At 35.8% G+C, this 26,059-nt stretch overlaps 2 protein-coding genes and 1 non-coding gene across 5 annotated transcripts in view; 1 reads left to right on the top strand and 2 right to left on the bottom strand.

Moving 5' to 3' along the window:
- Positions 1 to 21,889, top strand: part of LOC139993659 (ribosomal protein S6 kinase alpha-5) — a 53,412-nt gene extending 31,523 nt beyond the window's left edge. For both annotated transcript variants that reach the window (XM_072015583.1, XM_072015582.1), the window contains exons 2-6: positions 11,013 to 11,087; positions 12,637 to 12,855; positions 14,760 to 14,875; positions 15,482 to 15,682; positions 16,296 to 21,889. In XM_072015583.1, the coding sequence (XP_071871684.1) occupies positions 11,013 to 11,087; positions 12,637 to 12,855; positions 14,760 to 14,875; positions 15,482 to 15,682; positions 16,296 to 18,365 (2,681 nt within the window). In that variant the 3' untranslated portion in view covers positions 18,366 to 21,889. The remainder of the gene's footprint in view (positions 1 to 11,012; positions 11,088 to 12,636; positions 12,856 to 14,759; positions 14,876 to 15,481; positions 15,683 to 16,295) is intronic.
- A 1,427-nt stretch (positions 21,890 to 23,316) lies between these two features.
- Trnar-acg (transfer RNA arginine (anticodon ACG)) lies at positions 23,317 to 23,389 on the bottom strand. The gene has a single exon. It is a non-coding gene; the product is annotated as a tRNA-Arg (tRNA).
- A 265-nt stretch (positions 23,390 to 23,654) lies between these two features.
- LOC139993657 (UPF0488 protein CG14286) lies at positions 23,655 to 24,536 on the bottom strand. 2 transcript variants are annotated; one of them, XM_072015580.1, is made up of 3 exons: positions 24,322 to 24,530; positions 24,003 to 24,187; positions 23,770 to 23,910 (listed from the first exon to the last, which is right to left on the bottom strand). In XM_072015580.1, the coding sequence occupies exons 1-3, from the start codon at positions 24,340 to 24,342 to the stop codon at positions 23,829 to 23,831; spliced, it is 288 nt and encodes a 95-aa protein (XP_071871681.1). In that variant the 5' UTR covers positions 24,343 to 24,530; the 3' UTR covers positions 23,770 to 23,828. The 2 variants fall into 2 exon arrangements, with proteins under 2 accessions (XP_071871680.1, XP_071871681.1); XM_072015579.1 differs by having other exon boundaries at positions 23,655 to 24,187; positions 24,322 to 24,536.
- Between the last annotated feature and the right edge of the window lie 1,523 nt (positions 24,537 to 26,059).

Genomic DNA, 26,059 nt, shown 5'->3' with positions numbered 1-26,059 from the left:
CTAAATCGAGATGTTTACTCGGCCGGATATTAACACAGTCTGGAAAGTGCGTTCCTCTTTCTCTCTTTCATCCATCGAGGATCAAACGCGAGAATCCCGTCTTTTATCGTCGGAAAAAATGGCGAATCGTTTTCTCTCTCTCTCTCTTTCTTTTATTTTCGTCGAAAAGATTCTCGCTCGCCCGCGTTTTGAAAGGATTTTTCGGAACACGGCAGACACACAATCGCGAACAGAAAATGAGAGAGAGAGAGAGAGAGAGAGAGAGAAAGAGGCTTTCAGAAAAGTAAAAGGTGAAGCGCCGAACTGCAAAGAAGTCTACTTTTCACGCGTAAACGGGTATTTCGGGTTTTAACTTTCAGAGCGGCAATCTCGCGTTTAACTCATTTACCGCTATCGACGCATGTGTTGCGTCGCTTCAATTATTCGGGGAAATATGTGTTACAAGGTATTCGTGAAAACACGAATTTGCATAATGTATCATCGAAATAAAGCCGTTACGTTTAAAGGTCTCCTTTTACAGAAAAAAGGTTTGAACGTGTTCCGTCGAGTCGATTAGTTTGGTACACGTATAGTTGACGAATTTTCAAAACTCAATTTCGATTTTCGAGGATAAAAATTAGAAGAAAATAAAGAAGGCACGCGATTAACTAACAGCCCAAGTTTACTAAACGTTTGAAACGAATGCCAGGCAAGTGCTAGACACGGTCGAGTTTTCTTTCCAAAGATCGCATCGAGTAAGTCGAGAAATTGTTACGAACGCGTTGCACGCATGAAACTTGAACGAGTACGATTTTTCAAAGAGGTAGGCTCGGCCGATTTTTGCATCAAGGTTTTCAATTATCAGGCAGAACGTGAAATCGCAGTGTGAATGGGAGAGACAGAGACAGAGAGAATGACTGATACGAAGCGCGTGGATAAGATAGCTTCGTAAATATAGGTATTTGTAAACCAATTCTTGGCTGTAAGTTCGAATAAACATGTATGTTATATCACGAAGATAACTAAAGAAATAGAAACGAGATTTCTCCCGCTTGTTAAATACTTATTACATGTAACGAGTATCGTACTCGGAATGTTTTGCGTGTTTTTCTATGTTATATATGTGTTGTATGTATTTTTGCATGTTGAGACGCGCACAGACAACCGCTCTTATACTTGTAACGATCGTTGTCGTAAAGTTACGTTTCAAGGGAAGCGAGGGAAAACAAGGGATAAGCAAAGGGGTAAATAGTTCGCAACACGTTCGAATCCACGAACAGGCTTGCGTAATCCGGATAGAGGGAGGTTAGAGGCTTGTCGACGGTGCTCGAGCTTGCTCGTGGTCGCTTTTACTACCTTGACATGGATTCTCGGTTGGCAGTCAGGGCCGGGGACGCTCGCGAAGGACCCCCACGTGTTAATTTCACGCGAAAACCCTTTTAGCTACGAGGCGAAAATTCGATCGTCGTTATCGTCCTCGAATCGCGATACGATTTTCGCTTGTTACGACGCGGACGAGCTCTAAAATTCTTGGAAAACACGACGCTCGTACGTGCAAGAACTTTCATTGACCGATGGTCGATTAACAGACTGCGGATGTTTATGAATCTAATAGGGTGGATTTAAGCCGCCAAAAATTTGCCAAATCACGTAGTATATAAATATAGTAAAATATAGTTAAATTTCAGAAGCAAAGTGTTTGTTATAATATTTACCGGTTGAAGCTATTTAGTTTGCAATTTTTGCAGTTTCGTTCGTAAAAATATAAAATTACACACACACACATGTACACATACACATACATACACATGCGCGTACGTGTGTGCGTGTGTGCGAAGATTCGAACGAAATTGAAAGGTATTTATATGGATAACTCCTTGAATAGCACAACGTGCAATTAATAAATATTCATTTACCGTAAAAACGTATTAAGAAAGAGAGGAAAAAACGTGGCTCTTATTGGCGAACAATGTTTGCACGTTTTATCGTAGAATCTTGAACTCTTTTTTATTTAAACAGCCCCAGCAAACACCTGTTGCTACACGACGAGCGACACTGAGTAAAAATTCCGCCTCAAACTCTTCTAACCTAATTCTAATAGACTCGATGCTTTGTAGTGGTGAAAAATCCTCTCGCGGTCTTTTGCACGTATTTACATTCTTCGAACGTCAATTTATTGTATTACTTTATTATCGTCAGTATACCATAACGCGTAGATTAACCTACATAACACAGTAGCATCGTCTAGAGTCTAGGGGATGATTTCACGCGCGAGAAGAAGTAGAAACCGTAGTTTATGTTTCCGTTTATTCTATTACATCCTGAAATTGTAATTAATTATTATTTTAGTTAAGCTGGATATTCGTAATCGGAGGTATAATCTTATGTAATAGTCTTGTATATTAATAAAGAATAGAAAATTAGTCCGTCTATTTTTAATAAATATTTCTTACTTCGTCTTACGGTGTTGGACTAGTAATTGAAAAACAAAGATTGTACATTTCGAGATAATATTTTTAGCCTGTACAAAATATTCAAGCCGCCGGATAAGTAGTTTTGTAACTAACTTATAAATAGATGTACAATTGCATACTTTACAACGACGTTTATACTTACTAAGCAAATGTCTAATGACTACCTCCTTAAAAGCAAAAACTAAACCAAACTTCTATCCGAAAAAAAGAAAAAAAGAAAAGAAACGCGAAGAAAAGTTTTCTGACGATTCCTGCGATCTAGACTTTAAAAACTCTCGAAAAGTTCTTAACAATTCCTGAAAAATTAAAAATTCAATTTCTTTCCTCGACTGATTTTTTTACACGTTTCGCAACGAAAATTTCACGAGGTATTTGCACGAGCTCGTACAGCAAAGCGATAATATATTTGTTACGTGGAATTGACGAAAACCGCACTCTGTACCTTCGTTCGCGTTCAGCGTTGAAGTCGCGTTATTTTTCGCTCGAAGGTGAGAAGCGGAGAGGATATTGTCGCGGTATCACCGCGACTTTGGACCGTTGTTACGTTCGACGAAATTTCACTGCGTTCACGTAATCGAGAAAACGAGGAAAAAGAGAAAGAAGACGAGGAAAGAAGGAAGGATGGTTGCGCGAAAGGCGCAGAAGTGAAAGCATCACTGGTGACGTTCGTTCCGCGAACAGATAGCGGATCTTAACTCGATTTCGAGGCTTCAAGGGCAGTAAATTTCACTTTTCGTTGATTTTCGAGGTTTTGACGTTCTTTTTCTCTTCCATATAATTATGCAGGCTTTCGTAAAAAAAAAAAAAAGAAAAAGAAAAAAAGAACAGAAACTGTGCTTCTGTCGTCTGAACAAATGCACATCTTCTTTTGTGCGAAACATCTGTTGTTTTCTTTAATAAATCGATTCTTCGAAACATTCTGTCTAACGAAGCAGCGAAATACCAACAAGATCGGTAATTCGTGAGATATTTCAGATTTTTGTACCATGTATCTCGTTTTTTAATGTAAAATATCTCACGAATCATCGATTTCTTTGATACTTTCGCCTTTTTTCTACGAAAAAATTAATCGCGTCAAATTATTATATATTCCCCTCGAAACCATCCAACTTTTATGTGAAACATTTTTCGTTTGTATCGATCGAAGCGAATCGAAGCGAATTAAGGGTTCATCGTATAATGGACATGATTTTGAAATTTGTTAATTTCTTAAAGCGCGCTTCTATCCTATTGTTTTCTTCTTCTTTGATCTTCCTGTCTCTGTTTTTTTATAATAATTAAAGTTGATCGTTTTCGATCAATTATTTAATTCATTCTGTGATATTCGAAGATTCTTTAGAAACACAAAACTTTCCGTTCTTTTTATTACATTTAATCTGATTTTAATCGTAGATCTTTTTATTTCATAATAATTATTGTTCTCTCCTACTGCAATTCATCTTTCTTGAAATTCCCACTAAGCGTTAATAATTATTATGTTAATAATATTCTAAATCACGATACTTTGCTGTCGTGTCTCGTTTTATATTGGTCGAAGTAAACGAAACAACGAAAGAAAAACTTGGCAATGATAAGTAGATACTGAAAATATTCTTCTTAAGGAGATCAATGTTCGTGCATTTATATGTTAAAAGTACATAGTGACGACGTTAAACCTTATTAACTCATTACCCAATGATTTCTTTAATAGCTGTTTAAATAATTAGTAGCTGTTCGGTAATTTAACATCGCGCCACGTGGCATAAGTACGTCGAAGTACATAGTTCCATAGCATTCTTATACTTTAATTCTCTTTTATTAGATTGTCCCAAAAGTTTCGTTCTTTTTATACGCAAATTAGTAGGTGCACGACGCGTTTTGTTTTATATTATTTTATTGAATTACGTATGATCCATTTTGTAGTAATAGAACAAAGCGTGTCATGTACGATTCGATAAAATAATATAAAAGGAGAAACGCTGTGCATCTATCGTTTCCTCGTAAAACGAAAGAAACTTTTCGGACAACCTAATAAGTGTAAATAGATGTTAGAAAGCGAGAGGTTTAAAGAAAAAGAGAATACTTAACCTTTCGACAGTTGTATGTAATTTGTAGTATGACAAAATTACGTTAATAATTATACGACTGAGAAAAACGTCCATATTTCATTTTCTTGTTATTTCACCATTACACACAGCTCAAAACAAATAGAGGATCATTTTTCATGTCTCTTTGACCTTTGCGCATATTCATTTTTATTATCTCTATATCTATGTATATTTTCTTGCTTTAACTGTTTTCCCAGCATTATATCATACAGAGTTATTTATAAATGCATATCACTGCTTCAGAATGTAGATTTGCACGCGAAAACAATGAAAAAACGTCGTATAAATACGCGTGTCTCGGGTTATGGATAGTCGAAGAGAAGGTCGTTTCAAATTTTCATCTCGAACGATTTTCTTCGCTCTCGCTCCGATACTTTTAACTCTCACTCGCGTAAACGAATCACAGTCACGAACGTGAAATTCGACCGATAGAAGTCTTCGACGAAATTTAGATAACGAAGCGACTTGCGTAACGCGAATCACTGACAAATGAAGAACACCAATTAAGAAAAAAGAGGAGAGGGAAGGTAGAGCGACACGGTAGAAGCAGTTTATCCATGGCGAGCCAAAGGAAAGGCGGCGGTACCAATAGGCTGTTTCATATTTCACGGTTCGACTGGAACCGAGTCACGGTTCGTTCGAGATCGGCCATGATTCGAAGTAATTTAAACGGAACACCGATCTAACGCTTCCGGGCTGCGCTTTTGCTCCGCGTGTGTTCGTCCTTTCGCCGACTCGTTTTAAAAACACACAGCTGCATTCTAGCGGACCAGTATTTACGTATGCTTGTGTACATGCCTACCCGCACACCTGCCGATATTAGCCGCGCCGCAGGTGCGTACAACTTTGCACACCACATCTTGTACGGACCACCGTGCGCACGATATTTCACGATCTGGCCACACCGAGACGAATGACGAATCTTTGCGTCTTGCCTCCCTCCGAATCGGATTGTTTACACCGCGGATTGTTTTACTACAAACTGCTTTACTCGCGAGTAACAAGTGCTTCTGGCGAGGGAAATCGAGTCGACGTACAGTCGATGTGTGATATTGCTCGACGTTAATTCGTGTTTTTGAAATTCTTCTTAAACAAAGCTATCGGAGCGATTCTGACGATCACACGCGAGTCGCAATTTGTCATAGAAACTTTGTAGATTCGCGTTTTCCAGTGTCCGAACGATTCTTCGCAGAGACTTGTTTCTTCTTTTTACATCTTGTTAAATTATTTTAAATACACTGTTTTTAAATACACTTCTCGCCACGATTTCTTCGGTATTATGTAATACCATTTATCGTTACGTCTATATATATATGTTTATTCAGCCTCGAAGCCAAGAATTACACATTTATACCGTACGTATATTTTTATACGTATATAATATCATACCGGTTGATTTAGAGTTGCGAACGACGAGGATACGAGTCGTAGCTTCTTCGATGGGACGTTAAAGTCGAAATTTTCGAGCGATTTAAAGTATTTGTGTTATAGAGGGCTAATAACGTTTCTATTAAAACGTCAGTTAAACGTGTTCGCTGAAACGTCGACTAAAAAAGAACTTGATCAATGTCGATGAACAGGACGAGAAAAGAAGCAAGCGAAAGAGACGTTAGACAGAAGAAAGTCTCCCGTTTCGTCTCTTTTTCGTTTCGCATGCAAGGCCGAGATCGTAGTCGAGCCGATTCGATAACCGAACTCGGGAACCGTGGCGAGCGTCATTTTGCAATCACCTTCGTCGACCTTGTCTGGCTTTCTTGAAATGACAATCAGAGCGTAGATACAGACGCCAAACTCGCGAAATCAAAATCATTGCTGCACACTTGTCTCTTCCTTTTCTTGTCAAAGTAATTTTCGCTTAAACCGGTTCGAAATATCTAAAGTTTCTCCATTTTTGCGTATCTGTCTAATTCGCGTCTAGTTTTAAAAACATACAACAATCCGTTTAATTATCGCGCCTTGACTGTATATTGTATATTGGTAAATCGCGTCCTGCGTTCTACTTCGATGGAAACGCGGCTAATTCGAGCTTTTTCGAACATTGGCGTACAAATTTTTGCCGTCGTTCACCTCGAACAATAATAACTGTGTCTGCGTGGTGACTGAAATTTGCATTGATCGTAAAACGAGGAAAAAATATGCTCGGATATTTAAATACTTAATAACCTTTTCCGCGAATTGTTGTTAAAGTAATTAGTAATTCTTTCCGTCCACGTTGGTTGGAAAATTTGTTAAACAATTCGGGAATATCTTGCATCGAAGACGATGGACTGTTGCGCCGAATTTGCAATAGATCAATTCTTACGCATACTTAAGCTATAAATGTATTGGTCTTTGATAAATCTTCAATTTCGTTGGATCGTATCTTCTTTACGAAAAATGTAAAAAACATATGTTCCTACTGTAAACGATTGATAGAAAAATTGTTTCTCATAGGTCGATAAGAGTTCGATTTCGAGAAGAGTAAACAAAGAAGATTCGGGAGTCTGTTTTGAGTAACATCGTCGACGAATCTGGAAGACGGCAGAGAATGGCCGAAATAGTAATTCCAATAATTGGAAAGGCACGAGTTTCATTGACTTCCACGATTAACTTTCTGCTCTAATTGATTCACATTTTCTACTGCGTAAATCGATGAAATGCGTTAGTTCCGTTACGAAACGCTAGACCAGCGCGGACGTCTTTTTCCCTTCTCTCTTTTTCTTTATCATGATATTGCGTTCAATTTAGGAAACGGTAGTGAAAATTTGTTGGATTAAATAATAAAACTATTTATATAAAACTAATAATAAAACTAGACTTTCATGAAATTAGGATTTCAAAAATGACGTATTTTTATTCGACAAAGCTGTTAATCTGTAATCTGACTAGACACTGTAAAAGACTATTTTAAACGTTCCATTAAATCGCAGAGAGAGAAAGAGAGAGAGAGAGAGAGAGAGAGAGAGAGAGATCCCTGATTTTGTAATAAATTCCGTTCTTCGAACTCAAATTTTTTTCTACTATTAAACATTACATATTGGATGTTTTTTCTCTCTCCCTCTTTGTTTTATTTAATTTTTGCCTTTCGGCTTTGAATGATTTGCCAACTTTACGAAAACAGCCAGTTTTCACAATACCATATCGAATATTAAATATTAAATATTAAATACAATCGTGACAAAAAAAAATTACTCGTAAGAAACGTTCGATTTTGTCGGTTTCAACACTTTGGTTCTCTTTTGTCCAACTTTCTTACTTTCTTTCTTCCTTCGAAAACCTTGTGAAATTATCGTGGTTCTTAGGCCGAGATTCTGTCGTAATCGCTTTGTTAAACATATTTTATTCGATAAGGCGCGAACCCATTTCAAATCGTTTGCAGATGACTGTTCTCCCACGATATCTAATTCTAATCGACGCTAACGTTTTATTTTTAACCTCTTGTTTCTTTACACGGGCAAAGACCACCGGTCACTTTCATCGAACGAAATGCTTTCTAGGAAATGAAGCGATCGAGAGAATCTCATTAGCCGGAGATAAGGTAGTGCAAATGTTGCTTTAATCAAATTTTGATAAAGTAACCGGAATTTAAACTTTGTCGAGTTGCTTCGTGTTTGCTCGAGGAACAATTTACTTGAGAATACCATTTGGAATATTAAAATGATATTAAATTTTCATACAGCTGATCACGAAAGTGTCGCATATGAAGAGCTTTAACACTTATGTTCATATTGTGTGTGTGTGTGTGTGTGTTACATTGAAGTTGCATTAGCGTTGCAACGAGACACGACTGTCACAATTGCGTCAAATTCGAAATTAATCTTGAAATGTACACAGCAGCGAGAATAATGTAATTTATTTAACCGAGAATGCAACATATGAAAACTTTATCCTTTCTCTTTTACAAACTTTCGGACAAGCATAGTTATCTAATATCATCTTATTTCACATTTATTATATAATATACACGATCTGTTTCAACTTAGTTTGGACAATATTTATCGAACGAACGATCGTTTATTTTCCTACAACGATGTACATTAGCCAAAGATCAGAAAAGAAATCTAACGGATACTTTGTACTAATCCTGCGATCGCATACGCGAATAATCGTGGAAGTCTAAGAAATCTACATTTTTCCTAATTATGGGAATTATTATCTTTATTATCTTGTATTCCGCGGCATTTTCTTGTCTCGTGTAACGTTTCCTAACGTTTATTTCACAGATTGTGGTCGATATTCCAAAGGAAATGCTCGTTTTCAAATTAGAGGAACAAGGGAAACACGGGAGAAACGGGGACACGCTTCTATTTGCAAATTTTCTTTAGGAAATATACCGCTAAAAACAATTCACGAACCTTGAATTATTATTATTTCTATCATTTTCTGGCGCCTTTGTGCCTCGTCTGGGACCCTTATACCGCGACCAGAGATCGTAATTTAGATAGTGTCGTTGAAACTGGATTCATGAGTTTATATCTGGCGGATTTCGCCCGTCTAAATCAGATTTTTACGAAATATTTATATCGTTTGAACCGAGCGTGCCGCATATTTTTTTCTTTTCTTTCAAATTACATACATTTTTCATTCTTTCGATCTTAGTCCGAGAATGCTTGCAGAAAACACCGTAGGTGGCAAGAAGCGAGTTCTTCGTGAGAAAAAGAAAATTTACGCGTCAATGTAGTTTAAATTCATGAAAAAGAAAAGTGCGTGTATCGTCTCTTTCTCTTCGGAAAAGAAACTCAGTGATTGTTCGTTCATTTAGACAGACGACATAGGCAAAAAACAATCGACTAATTTTTATTGGCATTTATATCTTTTTTCTATAGAGGCGACATTGCGACACCTAGACCCATGTATCTTCCAGCGTTATTAACAACTATTTAGAAAAGGAAATTGCATTTGAATTCTATGCTATAGTATTCTCATTGGTATGTGCAACATTTTCCAATAAAAGTCGAAATTTTCCAATTTTAGCACGTACAGTGTTTTCTAGGAGAACCGTTCGGTTAACGATAATCAAATTTAACCTGAATTTTATTAGATTCTGAAGCTTGTTATTCACACTCGGCTTATAGCAAGTTAGACTTAAGAAAAATTTATTTTTTAGTTATTACGTTCGAGATCCGCAGAGCTATCATAATAATAGCCATATCTTTCACCGACACAAAAGTATCTACGTGATTGTTATTTCTGATCTAAAATTAAATATAACTATGCTTATTTATCGATATCGAGATAGTCGATCGATTATTCGAAAGTACGAGGAATGAAAGTTCAGACGATCGAAAGTCCGATTGGAGGCATTCAAATAGAAAGTCTAGTTAACAGTATTTCGATAACCGAGCTCCGATGAAAGTAGCTGCCCGTTTTCTGAAATCGATAGAAAACAATTAAAAAATCGTTATTATACCATCGAAATTCCACTCGTACAATACAGTACTTCTTTGACGGATGTCTGCGAGCATCGATCGAAAATTTGGCATAAATTCTTTGTCGCTTGTTTTATTTTTTGAGAAAATGGAGATATTAAGAATTTGATAAAAACTGCAGAAGGTTAACCGTTAAAGATCGTCGCTATAAATACGTTACGTCAGAACGTCCAAGTTTTGATAATGTCAACTCGAGAGGAATAACACAACGTTACATAATATTACATAATATTATAATAAGAATTTATTCTTTTCTTTTAGGCTGACAGCTTATTACAAGCTGATTATTACGCTCTTATTCTTAGTTTCTTACGCTATATTGTTTTGCTATTTTATAATGCTGCGTTATAGTATTTAATTCTTTCTTAATATTCAGAGTGTATCTGTTTGCGAATGTATTATAGCGTGGCGGTAAATGTTGTATAATATGTTACTTCGTAATATAATAAAATATTATCACCTGTATAAAATGTTGTTTCATTTAGGGCTAGACATTTCGATGTAATTATAAATCAATTTTTCAATGCAATATGTATTACTATAATGGTAACTAATACTCGCTTCCGTATACGTATATTCGTATATATTCTTTATTTATTTAATCCTAGAAAATATTCGACAAAGTCGCAAATGTAATTCAGAAAAGTTAAGATGTGTAATTGCACAAACATTGCAAAATGGAATTCAAGAAAATTGAAAAATCATTACGATATTTAAAATTCTACAAAATTGCCAATATGCAGTACGTATACTCTAAACGCGAAACGTTCGAACAACATATCAAATTATTCAAATAGAAATACAAATTTTGAAATGTTGTTCACCTCGTAATTTCGCGTAATTCACAATACAATTTACGATACCGTTAAATTCGAACGACCCCACTTTCCATTCTCAACCTACCTACGTGTCGCCTCTACCATTTCCTCTTTCTCGTATCCTAACGTTCTTCCTATCCTTGGTCGTTCCTTAACTTTACATTAAGAAGCAATAAAAAAGGAAAAAGAGAAAGGTAATTTTTATCACGTTTTGTTAAAAATATTTTTTTATTTTTTTGATTACAGTAAACCTGGCAGACAGCGCAGGCCAGAGGGTAGACATGACGCACTTCGATCTGTTGAAGGTCCTTGGAACCGGAGGTACGTGAACAAAATCCTTTATGGTAGCGATTAAAGTCCACGGTAGGACGTACAACCGGTCCCTTTCCCCCGTAGCTTTTCGCGCTCCAACCATTTTAGCGTTCGTAACCGGTTGATTTTTAATTGCGATCGTCTCGCGTCTTGGCGACGCACCATTGCGAGGTTTTCCCTTCGAAGCGCGGTAAACACACGCACCGAACCTTTATTATCCGACGATTCGCGCGAAATAGAACGAGTTTTAAGCATCGTTTCAATCGATTCCGCGTGGATTTTTTCTTTTCCTTTTTTCTTCGACGTATGGCGTTTGTATAAATTGCCTGATTCAGGGGCGGAAGATACGCGAGAAGTGCAAGAATCGATAAGACGTTGATGAATCGTGAAAATTACGGCAGTTTCGTTACGAGGAATAGACGCGGGATTGTACAAGATGTTTCGATAAATGTTTATATTATTAGCCGATAAAGGAATACACGATAAGAGATGGTAGTTTAGTTGGTAGGCGTAGAAACGTATTCTTCCGGATCCGGATTTCCGGATAAAAGCGAGTGGATTAATTTTTACGTCTAATGTTTATCGGTAAGTGTGATTTTTAGATAGTCTCTTGTTTCCAATGTAATTCAAAGTTTTTAAAAATTCTTCGCGTAAGTCGAACCGACCCGTAAGTGTACCGTATTCGTTGTAAAAGCATGCGAATTGAATTACGATGGAGAAAAATCGTTTTCTCCGCTTTTTTCCTCTCCGCGTTTGCATTCAAATTAGCAGATGCGAATAGTACGGAGAAACTCGATAGTTTAAACGATTTAACGAGCAGACCGATCGTTCATTTCGAATTAAAAAATCCTCGTTGAAACATTGAAACATCTTGTACAGCCCCGATCAAAGTTTCATCATTTATGACCACGTTAAAGATCGTTTCTATTTAATTGCTGACGTTAGAAACCATCCACGCGATTTTAATCCAACTTCGCTATTTTTACTAGTGCTTAGAATTTTATAAAATTCAGATAACAAAATAAATTTCTATAATTTTTCACGTTCCGTAAATTTTTGAAGATCGTTTCTATTTATAGCTTTCAGCTCTCGGAACGTCCAAAAATATTGGTCAAAGCATCGCCGTTTTCCACCTTTTCGCTATTCACAAACTTCCACGTCCGAAATATGTATCGGTGCAAACCACTCGATAAACCAATCTCACTCGTCGATCTAAAAAATCTAAAAGTTCAAATTCAATTTCTTTTTTTTTCTCACACCAGCAGCTTATCGACACGCCGTGTATCCGAACCAAAGATACACCAAGTCCGCTGAAATTTTGCGACAATGCGAACCGTCGAATTTAAAAAGGAGAAAGAGAAAAAACGATGATATCGAAACAAATCTGAGCGCGAAATTTTCGTTCGATTAATAATCCAGACGAGATTCGTAATTGTTCTATCGACGAACGTGTTTCTCGTTTAAAGAATGTTCGACGATGTTAACGAAAAATGGAAATACGTTTTTTTAACGAATTAGATCACGATAGAAAGAGACAAAACGAAAATCTTTTGCGCAGCTTACGGAAAAGTGTTCCTGGTGCGTAAGAGAACGGGCGCCGATGCCGGTCGTCTCTACGCCATGAAAGTCTTGAAGAAAGCGTCGATCGTACAGAAGAAGAAGACGACCGAGCATACGAAGACGGAGCGACAAGTTCTGGAGGCCGTCCGGGACAGTCCTTTTCTGGTTACGCTGCATTACGCCTTTCAAACGGATGCAAAGCTGCATCTTATTTTGGGCGAGTACATTATTTTTCTTGAAAATTATCGAAGAAATATTCGCCAGAGATATAGTTACAACGGGAAAGACGCGAATAGGGAAAGTTCGCGTACGCTAGATTCTCAATTTAACATAGTTTACTTCGAATAATCGTTTGATAGCTTTTCTAATCTTTATAAAGGGGCTATTTCCGTCTAAAATAAAGCGCGTGCCTGCGATATATCGCTCTGTAACAAAATTTAGTTTACTTGTTTAGTGGTCGTGGCTCAGAAAGCTGTGTACGGTATTTCGTTTTGATAAATTTTTCCAGTCTCGACAAAAATATAGCCACTCGGTAATGAGCATAGTTATACAGTGATAATTACAATTAACGCGTAAAAGGAAGTGCATTATACGCTAAGTAAACAACTTTAAGTACAACTTGTTAACAGCAGCAAATACTGGAAAATTAGAAAGAGAAGAACGCGTTTTAGCGTACACGACTTAAGTCGATTTAAAGTGCACTTTTGATGTAAAAAATGAGTAATTAGCGATGTTAAAGTACATGAGAAAATATTTGCTTGCAAGAGGATAGGACATGGTTTGTTTATCGAAAAAATTAATAAACTCTTTTTAGCTTCGACAACAGATCAGACACGAAAGATTCTTAAAGTTTCCACAACTATGCTTTGCATAAACTATTTTTATACGCGTCTTTTTATTCTTTATGTACGCATTACAGTGGCCAGTATGTCATACCGAAAAAAGTATCTAAGAAAGCGAAAGAACGAACAGCTGAGAAAGTTTTTAGATGCTATCCTGACATCATCGTCGAGTCGTCCGTGTAACGTTGTGCAATCTTCCTCCCCCGTAGAAACGTGTAATCGCTCGATGATTTCGTCTTCTCTTCAATTATTTTTCTTTAGACGACATCACAATGTACGAATTATTTTTGTTTCGCAATATGTAGGTCGGCTACTGTAACGTTTCCACGAGTCGGTTGTCGTTTTATTCCAATTTACATGCATGGAAATTCATTAACGATAATATTTAAACGTTTATGTCGATTTTGAAATATGGACTGTTTCGCGAAGCCCCGATATTGAAAATAAATTATTCATATTGCAATTAATATTTAAAACGCAAACTTTTCCGAAAAAATTGTACGTTTTATACCAATTTTGTTTTCGGTATATTTTTTGTATAGATTTTTTGTTCAGATTTCCAAATAATCGTACCTCGCGGAATATTTTATCGGAAGTAACGATAATTTCTAGTAGAAAAACACGATTTTAGAATATTTACTTGCGTCTTCAAACAAATTCACAGTTTTACTTTAAAAAGTTTGAAACGTTTGATTTAGGTAAACGATTCTACGATATAACATTTGTAAATATTTCTCAGGTTTGCACGTTCCTTAAAAATCTAAAACAGAGCTAGAAACTGAAATTCGAACACGCGAACTAGTATTAATTTTCTTCCGCAAAGTATTTCTTCGGTAATCCGTTTCGTTAAAGAGAGAGGATGACAATCGACGAAAGAGAACTATCGCTAGTTATCAAAATATCCAAAAATAGTATCGGACATTTTCTATTCGCCAGGAGAACACGATTGAATTCCAAATCTCGCATGCAGCAGTTTTGTCAATGAATATTTCATGCTTTACAGCGTTACAGCCAAATATCTCGTTGACGAGTGCCACGGCAGATAAATAGAGAAAATATCGTTATACGTTTCGCTGATTCTACGGGCAATTATCTTTCTCTATTTTTTCTATTCCTTTCAATCCCTTCGACGTTCGTGATATCTTTTAATTTGCAAGAATTCACCGACGATCGACGAAAATAAATATTTCGGAAAGAGAGAGATTCGGTCGAATCGAAGATCGTGTTCTCAGGCGTGTTGTCTAATTTGTCGAACGATAAAAATTTCGAATTTTTACAGATTACGTGAGCGGTGGAGAGTTGTTTACGCATCTCTATCAGCGAGAACATTTCACCGAGGACGAAGTGCGAATCTATATCGGTGAAGTTATTTTGGCACTAGAACATCTACACAGGGTAAGTATCGTTGTTCTCCAGAATATTGGAAAACTTACGCTACTTCGAATAATCGATTTAAGAGAATTTGCCTATTTAAAGATCTTTTCTTTTAAAACTTGACGATGTATGGACGAGACTTGCTACGCTTGCGAGTAATCGAGGAGTTTAAAATACCGATATAAGAATCGAATAGAAGCGTGCACGATTTTATTTGAAATTTCATTTCGAATCAATTTTCCAATCGATACGTTTAAACGAACGTTTTATTCTAAGCTTCGTCTTAAAGTCGATCGAAAGAAACAGAGCAATTAAATACGTTTCTCGTATCTCTTATAGCTTGACGATTGAACTAAAAGTGGTTGAATTTAATCTATCCATATCTCGACTATTCCTAGCTATATCGCTCTTCTAATTTCATTTATATTAAACTTATTTGCGTACGTGATCTCTACTTCAACCGTGACCCGCGAGATTACACGAAAAGGAAAAACGAACGTAGTCTCGAATTTTGCAGTTCCATATTATTACGAATATTTGCGCGTTGCACTGTAAATTATTAAAATATTCCATTCTTATCGTACAACCTGATCGACGGAACATACAATGTTGCCTTTTCTGTTGCAGCTGGGTATAATTTACAGAGACATTAAGCTAGAGAACATTCTGTTGGACAGAGAGGGTCATATCGTGTTAACAGATTTCGGGCTGAGCAAAGAGTTCCTGCCGCACGAAAGGGACAACAACGCCCGAGCCTACTCCTTTTGCGGAACTATCGAGTACATGGCACCGGAAGTGGTACGAGGGGGCTCAGCGGGACACGATATTGTAAGTCAGGATGAATTTACGTCACGATTTGTTCCCTTCGTTCTTGGAACTTCGTTATCGCGCCCGTACTCCCCGTCTGTCAGATACATTTTTATCGATTCGTTATTCTTTCTTCTCTGGTTACTTGAAAAAAAAAAAAAAAAAATGAAAAAAGAGAAATGAAATTTTGATATACTTTGTTCTTATTTTGTATAAAATGTATCATTCTTGTAAATCTTGCATTCTCTGCTGGCAAAGAGTAAAGTAGAATTTATGTAACTTGTAAATATCGCGAGAAGGATCATGTAATTATAGTAATCAGAAAATACGAAGTTCGCGTCGTATAAGCACACAGTGAGAAAGTTAGCATAATTAGACTAATTAAAAAATATAAAGATAGATAAAAGTGCACAAATTTCTTACCACGAATATTAGCTTTGAATTTATAGAACGTTTGAGAAAGTGATTTGATTTTGATCGATGTCGAGTTAGTTTTTATTTGGTCGCTCAAATTACTGGAAAACAGTGCTGCCTTTTTACTGTAGCGTAGCCCCTTCGGTTTTAAAGTTCCAAGAACGATCTGGTTCAAAGAATTTTCTATTCTCTATAATATCTATCGATGGTGAATTTGCAGGCGGTGGACTGGTGGAGCGTAGGCGTACTAACGTACGAGCTGATAACCGGCGCGTCGCCTTTTACGGTCGATGGCGAGAAGAACACGCAGCAAGACATTTCGCGTCGGATATTAAAAACAGAACCACCGATACCGAACTACATGGGTGCAACGGTTCGAGACTTTATCCTACGTCTTCTCGTGAAAGATCCGCGACAACGACTCGGCGGAGGTCCAGGAGACGCCAAAGAACTGAAAGAACATGCTTTCTTCATGGAAGCCCCGCCACCATTTAGCTGGGAAGCTCTGGAAAGACGCGAGATCACTCCGCCTTTCGTTCCTACAATTACTCACGAACTGGACACCAGCAATTTCTCGGAAGAATTCACAAAAATGATCGCAACCGACAGTCCGGCCGTGGTTCCGCCCAATTATGACAAAATTTTTAGAGGTTACTCCTACGTGGCGCCATCTATACAGAATGGAGACAATGTAGTTAGTAAAGACACAATTAAAGAAGCCACGACAGCCAGTACACAATATGAAATACCTTCAATGTCGGACGCGCTGGCTGTGAGATTCGAGGAGTCTCCGTTCTTACAGATGTACGAATTAGACTCTCGAGAGGAAGCCTTCTTAGGAGATGGTAGTTACTCGGTTTGTCGTAAGTGCAGACATAGGAAAACGTTGAAGGAGTACGCTGTGAAGATCGTCAGTCGCAGAATCGACTGCGGAGCAGAGGTGAATTTGCTGAGAACCTGTCAGGGACATCCGAACATAGTCAAATTAATCGAAGTCCATGAAGACAAAACGCATATGTATTTGGTAATGGAATTGTTGTCTGGAGGAGAGCTGTTGAGGAGACCGAGGCCATTTAGCGAGCAGCAGGCTAGTAAAATAATGCGGCAACTTGCCTCTGCGATCCTTTTTATGCACTCGAAAGGTGTGGTCCATCGAGATCTCAAGCCAGAAAATATAGTATTCGTTAACGAGAGCGAAGATTCGCCAGTGAAGATAGTAGACTTTGGTTTTGCCAGAATAAAACGTGGCTGTGAGCCTCTACATACTCCCTGTTTCACTCTTCCATATGCAGCTCCAGAAGTGATAGCCGAACAAGGTTACGACCAAAGCTGTGATCTTTGGAGTCTAGGTGTTATATTGTATTCCATACTGTCTGGAAACCCGCCGTTCAGGACAGATTCGCCAGATTTGGCCACCCTAATCAGGGCAGGTGAGATCGATTTCGATAGCGAATCCTGGAATCACCTGTCTGACCTCACCAAACAGGTCGTCAAAGGCTTGTTGACTATAGACCCGAGCAAAAGACTGACAGCTAGTGGCCTGGTAAATCATCCTTGGCTAAACGAATCTAGTTCGGTCGAAGCGGCTAGTTCGGTCGAAGCGGCTAGTTCGGTCGAAGCTGCTAGTTCGGTCGAAGCGGCCAGTTCGGTCGAAGCGGCCAGTTCGGTCGAAGCGGCCAGTTCGGTCGAAGCGGCCAGTTCGGTCGATCAAACCGCTACAAATAATTTGAATACACTATCAGAGAAGCCAGAAGGATTCCGATTGCGGGAAGTCGACGGAGCCAGGCTTGCCCAGCGCCGGAAATTGCACAAGCGTTCTACTTCTAGTTCCGTATCGTCATCTACCTCTACCATTTCCGTTAGTCCGTGTATTCAACCACCCAACACCGCAACTAACCTAACAACTTCCGCTTCACCGGCGCAACCAAGCGCCTTCGATTTTGGCGAAGACAAAGTAAATGAATATCTCAGCTCTTTGTCCTCTTCCTCCGATTCGAATTCGCCAAGGATCGCGCAACAGGAGTCGTCCAACAAACGTAAACAAGACGAGAACGAGGAGACCACGTCGAAAAGGCATAAAAGATACGCGCAATGTAAAGAGGATTGTAACAACGGAACTGGCCCCGTGACTAGGTCCAGGAAAAGGAAACTAGAGGAGCAGAACGTAAACGAAAACGATGTAACTATTATAGAGTCTTGCGAGACAAATCACGTGGACTTTAGGGAGGTCCGTCGGAAACAGAGGACAGGAAGACGACCCAAGAGGTTCGCCACCATCATCCTGGAGTAAAAGTTTACGCCAACTTTTTTTCGTATCTTCCCTATGTATATTATAAGCATTTTACGTAATGTGATGTCGTTATCTACCTTCGAAGCTCGAATCGACTCGGGCAACACACATTGCGTCATTCCTATTTCCGGGACTTCGCCCGTGAACTATTTGAATCCTATACGAGTTCGTCATTTTGCAACATTTTGACCATTTTGTTTTTTATCATTAACATAGGGTATGTTAAAAAAATTGTTTAGTTTTATTCTTTGATTCTTTAGCATTTTAGGTAATGTCGATCGACATATTAAGATTACGTAGACTGTACGAGATATAACGATAGAATTAAATCGTATAACCCAATATGGACCAATGAAATAATGCAATGCAATTATATAAATGCAATATTATTGAAAAACGTATGAAAGTGATTCATACATCGTTTTCTTAAAATATAAAGTACGTATCGGAATAGTATTTTGTAAAAGTTCACTACATAAATCAAAGATTAAAAACTTCCAGAATTGAAAAAGAATAGTTTATCGTATCGTTATAAATAGTTAAATTTCTTCAAGTTTCTTAAGATCGTACGATCTACGCGAAAGAAGAAACAACGATGAAAGTAATATTACCCAGACTCTTAGAATTTCCTTTCCGTAACATAATATAGAATTCGATAATAGGTTAACACGATAATGTTAATTAAGCGTTGTTGTAAGCAAGTAACGTTTCATTTTGTTGAGTATAAGAAAGGTTTAAAGCAAACCTTAAATACGTTTAAGATATTTTGACGAACTCGTACAGGATTCTAAATGGAGTGTCCCAAGACGACACTGTTCCTTATCGCAATTTTTAAATTATTGTAGATACGTTTAATTATATGCCATGCTTAGGGTTACGAATCACCGAACGAAACTTCGAGAGATAGTATTTTAAGTAGAAAATAACGAATACGTGTTCCTTATCTTTTGAAGCCACTCTGAACGTGGATGGAACTTAACCTAAAAAAAGAGTATTCGTCGTTCTTAGATAATAATATTATTATTTATCCTATTAGAGGAGCTTCAAAACCAAACGAATAGATAATTTCTATTCTTATCAACTATTTTGTAATAGATTATACGCATTATCATCCTTTTTGTATTTAGATTTTTCAACCATTATCAATTTTCTATGGGCAAATATCTGATCAACTCATCGATACTGTTTATGCGTATACCGAGTGTCCTATGGAACAAGACATAGCGTTCGAACGACAGAAGATAGAATAAAATTTCATTTAGAAAAATTGTATGATATCGTCCGATGCATGTGTCTTCTTGCAGTAGGACGCTCTGTATAATAAAGTATCGGAATTAATTCATAAACGTTCTCGTCGCGGCGAAATGTCGATTTGTACAGAAAACACCGAATAAAAGAAAACCAAGATTTTCGCTCAAAACGCGAGGAAAGATGGAACGGTCCCCCGAGATCGATTCCCTGTAGATTTATTTTCTTTCTTCGCGTTGTCTGTGATCAACCATGTATAAAAATGGAAACAAAAGGAACAAGAAAGTCGTCCAAGTGTTTGTCGACTTTTCTTAATCTTCGCTCTATCCCTGATCCTTCTTAGAGGAAATTAAAAGGTAAAAGAAGGGAATAGGAAGAGGAAAACTGAGGAAGGCGTAGAGAGAGAGAGAGAGAGTGAGAGAGAGAGAGGAAGAACGACTTTAAGACTTCATGTAAAAAGAAAAAAAAAATTCGATTCGTGAAAATCACGCATAGAAAATGTGCCTCAAACAGACGATTTATAAGGCGTGTGTGAATATGGTGTACACGCGTTTCAATTTTTTTTTTCTCTCCTCTCTTTTTTTTGGGGGGGGGAAGAAACAGAAGGATCTTCGTTTATTTCAGATGAAAAAGCAGGTTAAGAGAGGTTAGGAACGATAGAGGCGCGTGTATTCTCTATTTATTGTATCGACGCAAAAGTAAACGTATTGTGTTGTACGCGTCGATTATTATTATTAATTATATACATAATATATATATATATGAAAAAAGATATACACACAGACTCAAATCTAAACAGTTCTGTTTACACTAGCATATATTATATCGGATACATGCTATTCTTGTACATTAATTTTTAGCCTTGAATCTTTATAAGAAAAATATTATATACAAGAGGAAAAAAAAAATATATATATATATATACTTATACACGCGCGGTACTCACACAAAATCATATACCAGTGTACATTCTACATAGAATGTTCAAAGATAGGGTTGATCGAAGTCATTGAGTATTGTAACGATTAATGATACAATGTATCGTTTACACGACGATTCCTTCGTTTTGTACGAATGTGTTTTACGTATTATTACTTTCATAGATTATTTTTTCCTCTTCCTTTCGAATGATAAAATGATCGTGTGTATTATAAAAGGTATATTAACGAATAGATCATCGAATTATTTGTAATGAAACAGACGAGTTGGAGGGAATTGCACTTTGTTAGAAAACGTTGAAATTGAAGGTAGTTGAGATTTATTTTCGTAGTCTTCGATACCGTTTCGCGTGATTCCACTTCTTGCTGCTTTAGAAATTCATTGTATAAAAAATTTATTTAGATTTTTCGAATGACACGTATTTTTTTCTTTTTTTTTTTTTTTTACAGATAATTTACAGAAATAAATGTTTTGTTCTTTCAGTTGATTCGTCGTAGCAAGAGGTGAGAATAAGTATCATCGAGGCACGAAATAAATTTAATTCTTTCACGCGTGACGATAGTTCGTTAGTTTTCATTGTTTTTATTACAAATTACAATTGGTTATGCGGTGACTCATGGATATGTTCGAGTCCAGACCTTTTTAAATTTAATTCTATAAGAGTAAAATTCCAGACAGACGATTCTACGTTAAAAAATGAGATGTGCAATACAGTTTTTACGTGCGATTTTTCCCTTTTTGAGAAATTTCAATTTGAAAATTCACGCGAACCCCATTTAGATTAGTGTTATTTAAAAATAATATTTATATTTGTGATTTGATGATGTTTTGAAAAGTTAGTGTAGAAGCTCGTAAAGTCTCGTATAGGAAGGGGGTCCGCTTACTTTATTTATTCGTTTTATGACGTCGGATCATTTGGTAATACCTTTTAACGTTGCTATTTATAGTTTTATCTTTTATACTTTAAAATTTATAACCCGATATCTTCCAAACCTGTTGCATCTGCATCTTCCATACCAAAATGACGTCTAACACTTTAAGTAACTTCCATCCATTAGTTTAATGTAGAGAGTAAACTTTAATTTGCGATTAGTTTAATAAAGATACGAACAGATCTGCGAGTCACGATGTATCGTCTTAGTGTGTAAGCTGAAAGAGGAAAGAAGGGTGTTGACTGCTGTGAAGAAAAAGTGCAACGTTAAAGAAATAATAATAAAAGAATAAAAATAAGAAACGAGATAGGTGAAAATGAAAAAATAGACTGAAAATGGTTGTACACGGACTCAGGGAACAGAGAGACACAACCAAGGACATAAATTCTTTAAAACGGAGAAAAAGATCGATTATGAAAAGGATGAGAGCGTTCCACGTGGATGGAGAAACGCGTGCTTCTACCAAAGACGACCGAAGTAAAATCGCTCTGCAAAGACCAAAAAATTCAAGGAAAAGTCATAAAAAAAATCAACAAAAGATATAAAGATGAATAGAAAAAATTTAATCTTTCCAAAATATCGTGAGGCGTGTAAATTTTTGCTGAATCGTGTGTGATTTTCCAGGCGTAACAGTTAAACATAATAAATAAATAAATAAATAAAAGAAGTTAAAGAAGAAACGGAGGGAAAGAAAGAATTATTTAAATAAGAAATGCATAGATATATAAAGAATATTATATATATATATATATATATTATATATATTTAATATAAGATGATCATATTTCTTTAATAAGAGGATATTTCTATTTAGGGATCATACGAGTCATTATTGAGTCCTTAATAAGTTGCAATCAGTTGGATAGTGTCGAGGAGAATAACTGATTTTTTCTAGATACATATATCACTGTTATGTTATTAAAAGTAATTAACAGAAAGAGATGGAGGGCTAGGAAGATAAAAAACAAAAAAAAGCAAAGAATTTGTAAAAATATGTATATTTGTACAGGGCGTCGAAAGAGTCTAGTGCGCATTCTTTTTGATAATTCGAAATTGATCGGATCATCCATGTCAATATATTCACGATCGTTAGGTTTACGTCACGATGTTCGTTGAAATAATATCTCATGGCATTTTTATTTCATTCGAACGATGGTTAGTACACGCCTAGTAGAGTTCGTTTCTTTCTTTCTTTTTTTTTTCTTTTTTTTTTTTATGTATATGTATTATGATTTTCCGTGAGAAAAAGACCGAGAGAGTATTCTTCGGCGGCATGTGTTCTATTATTCGTTGTTTCGATCGCGACTTTTCCTCTGTCCATAGATAAAGTTTGCGATAGACTTTTCAGGCATCCTATATACATATATTATATATAATTATAGCTTCTATTATACGATAAAGAGTGCTGTTCTGCTATAAGTATGTAAGAGAGACGAGGTACCTTTGTTACTACTGGTTGTTAAATATATCATAACATAATATTTATTTACATAACGAATTTTTTACTTCCCTCGTGTATCCCAATTTTTACAGCGAATATCTTTGTTAAACGCCTTTTCAAGTGTATTATTTTATTTCGATTGTCTCGTTCATTTCAATAGTTCTTGGAAATTTTGGTATTGTTCATTTCATTATATTCAATCTTGGAATAGTTCTCTTACTTCTGCGCTCTTGTATTTTTATATATCTTTTTATGAAAATTAAATTCTACCTTATGTTGTAAATACTTGGGTCCTTTGGCTTTATAATTTTGAAATTTGAATCGATATTATTTTATTTGTAGTACCTTCGGTTGAACAAAAATTTTTTTTCGATGGAAAAAAAAACTTGACCGATCCTGCCAGGATTCGAACCTGGAATCTTCTGATCCGTAGTCAGACGCGTTATCCGTTGCGCCACAGGACCCAAGTTGCTAGCAATGTCTATTATTTTTAAGATAAGTATCATTTATAAAAACATTATCTTACGCATATTCTTAGTTTAACTTTAATTATAATATAACGAAGGAAATTCGATTAATTTCTAATTTAAAACAAATTAGGTAAGAATACGTAAGCTAACGAAATTATTTGTAATGGTATGTTATCTTTATTTTTAATACTTTAATGACAGTACTTAAATAAGCAATTCAGTATGTAATAAGAAATCAATTGTAAAAGGATAGTAATAATAAATATACAAATGCGTATTTTATTTCTTAACCTCAAAATTAAATCGAAATACATTTTGTACATTGTCAATATTGATACATTTTTCACTAGAGTTCAAAGAACGTGTCACAGCCTGTTTTTCTTTTGTACATGCAGAAGCAGCTTTCCTTAGAAATACATATTTCCTATTCTCACTAGGCGGAGACATAAACTTGATAGAAGATACTGTTTTGCCAAACTTTTGCTCGTCCAAAGCCATTTTTTCTCTGTAATTCCCTAAAGTGTTACGCATTATTTGCCTCTTTCTTATCAGAGGCGCGGTATTACTTTTTAGAATATTTATATTTTTATTTAAGTCGTGTGTCTGCCTCTCAGGAAGCTTTCCAGTGCTCAAACACATTTCTAACTGTTGAATACACCAGCATAATTCTACTTCAAATTGATCTTCGGCTTCTTGGCTCAAACCACTATTAGTTTCTACATCGACACTAGCTGAATCTGGCAGTTTTGGTGGTTCTGCATTTTTTTTATTTGCTGTCGGCTTCTTAGCATTCTGAAATTAGCGTTTATCGTAAAGTAGTGATTATTGTTATTGTTAGTCGTGATTTAGTCTAGGTTAGAATTAATAAAACATATATTTTCTTTTGAAACGTATAGTAATGGAAAACGAAGATCAAATTGATATACCGTTCTAGGTTTTGGAGGCATCTTTTATTATTGAAAATGGAGTAGTTCAGTATTTTGTTCTAATTGCTGAAGTATTTTTGGTTATGTAGTCTCTGGTAGAATTCCCGTGTTGACGTTGTTAGCCATTGTTCCTTTAAGTTTTAGTAAATTATCACTAGATGGTGAAGCATTCGCATCATGGCGCGAAATTTAATTTTTATATAAAGAATATGTATTATTTTTAGAAACGGTAATTCAGTTATGAATTTCAAGCATGTGATGGTACTTGATATATAACGAAAAATTCTTTTTTATTTGATTGAGAAGCAATTAGTTAAATAGAATGATACGAAAAACAAGATGTTTATAAGATTGAAACATAAATACTGTAGACTTTTGTCATCGCTTTAAATAGATGCAAATGAGTATTCACTCGTTGTGAGATTTACATTACACAGTTTAAGAGATAGATTTAGAAAATTGCTTCCAAATGACATCTAGGTCGGTCACCTGTTAAAATTTCAGTTTTTTTTTTCTCTTCTTTAGAAATTTCATAGTGGATTTGAAATAAATTATACATAGATAACTAATTTGTAAGAAATCTAGAAAATAAGCTTAACATAACTAAATAGTAGTTAAAGTTCAATAAAACCTAAAAAAATCTTGCTATAATTAAAATTTATGTTAATATTTTGTGTCATTTCCATCGAATTTGCAGGTATTTTGATTTTTAATATGAGAGTTAATTTAAATTGAAAGAGATTAAAGGTGATATTCTTATATAAACGAATTACAACTGTATTTTACTATTATCAAAATATTATTACTGAAAATACATTGACTTATACAAACGAAACAAACATGACACATATATTGGACTAAGGTACTAAATATTTTGGAGCTTATAATGACTAATATAATAGTAATTACGCAATAAATAATATCACATTCTTAAGATTCAAACGGAACCGTTAAACTAGTCGCTTATTTCAATATGATAAAGAAGTCTATGGCATCAACATTGACAATATTCTATTGCCACTCATCTTATTTACGTCTCTTCTATGTTCATTAACATATAAAGATATAGAATGTGTCTCTAGGATAGGCTCGCTTAATTTCAATTTTCGCGCCAAATTTTAACAAATTTCATTTATCGATAATAACGTGTTATTTGACAATCTAAGTAGACTTATTTATTTACTATGTATCATTGCAGGATAAAATATAAATATCTGTTATTAATATTGATAGTATTAATATCACTATATATATGATATATAAAACAATGTAAACATCTATTGTCCTAAATAAAAATGTGTAACAAAATTTATTAAAAGTTATATTAAGAAAATTTTCGTTATAAGTATGTATGACTATTTTAACTTATCAAAGCTTCGATTTGAATATTAGTAGAATTGTAAACAACAGTATTTATGATAAAAGATATTACGAAGCGATATTACCAGTAGAAACTTCTAGAAGTTATTTGCGATATTTTATTATTTCGTCCTGCAATGTGCAACTTTCAAAATTGTTTACATCTCTCTTTAATATCTCTTTCTTCCTTTGTAATAAACTTTGAATTTTCGTTGCAACACACCAATGACTTCTTATCCCGAGTTTGTACGATTTAGAAAAGAGAGACGAAGATTTATCATATATATATATACATATATCGACCTGTAATATCGACCTGTAATATCGACATGCTTTTCAACCATCGAGATATAAAGATAGAGTATGCGAGTCACATGTA

This window comes from Bombus fervidus, chromosome 13, assembly GCF_041682495.2.
Source record: "Bombus fervidus isolate BK054 chromosome 13, iyBomFerv1, whole genome shotgun sequence".
NCBI classification, from domain to species: Eukaryota; Metazoa; Arthropoda; class Insecta; order Hymenoptera; family Apidae; genus Bombus; species Bombus fervidus.
The sequence above is the reverse complement of the archived record's forward strand: the minus strand, read 5'-3'. Positions and strand labels throughout refer to the sequence as shown.

Bases quoted from the DNA above. Each gene is read 5' to 3' on its own strand.
- LOC139993657 (XM_072015579.1), bottom strand. From the start codon at position 24,342: ATGCCTCCAAAACCTAGAACG. The intron at 24,188-24,321 runs GTATATCAATTT...CGCTAATTTCAG, and splicing joins TGCCTCCAAAACCTAGAACG to AATGCTAAGAAGCCGACAGC.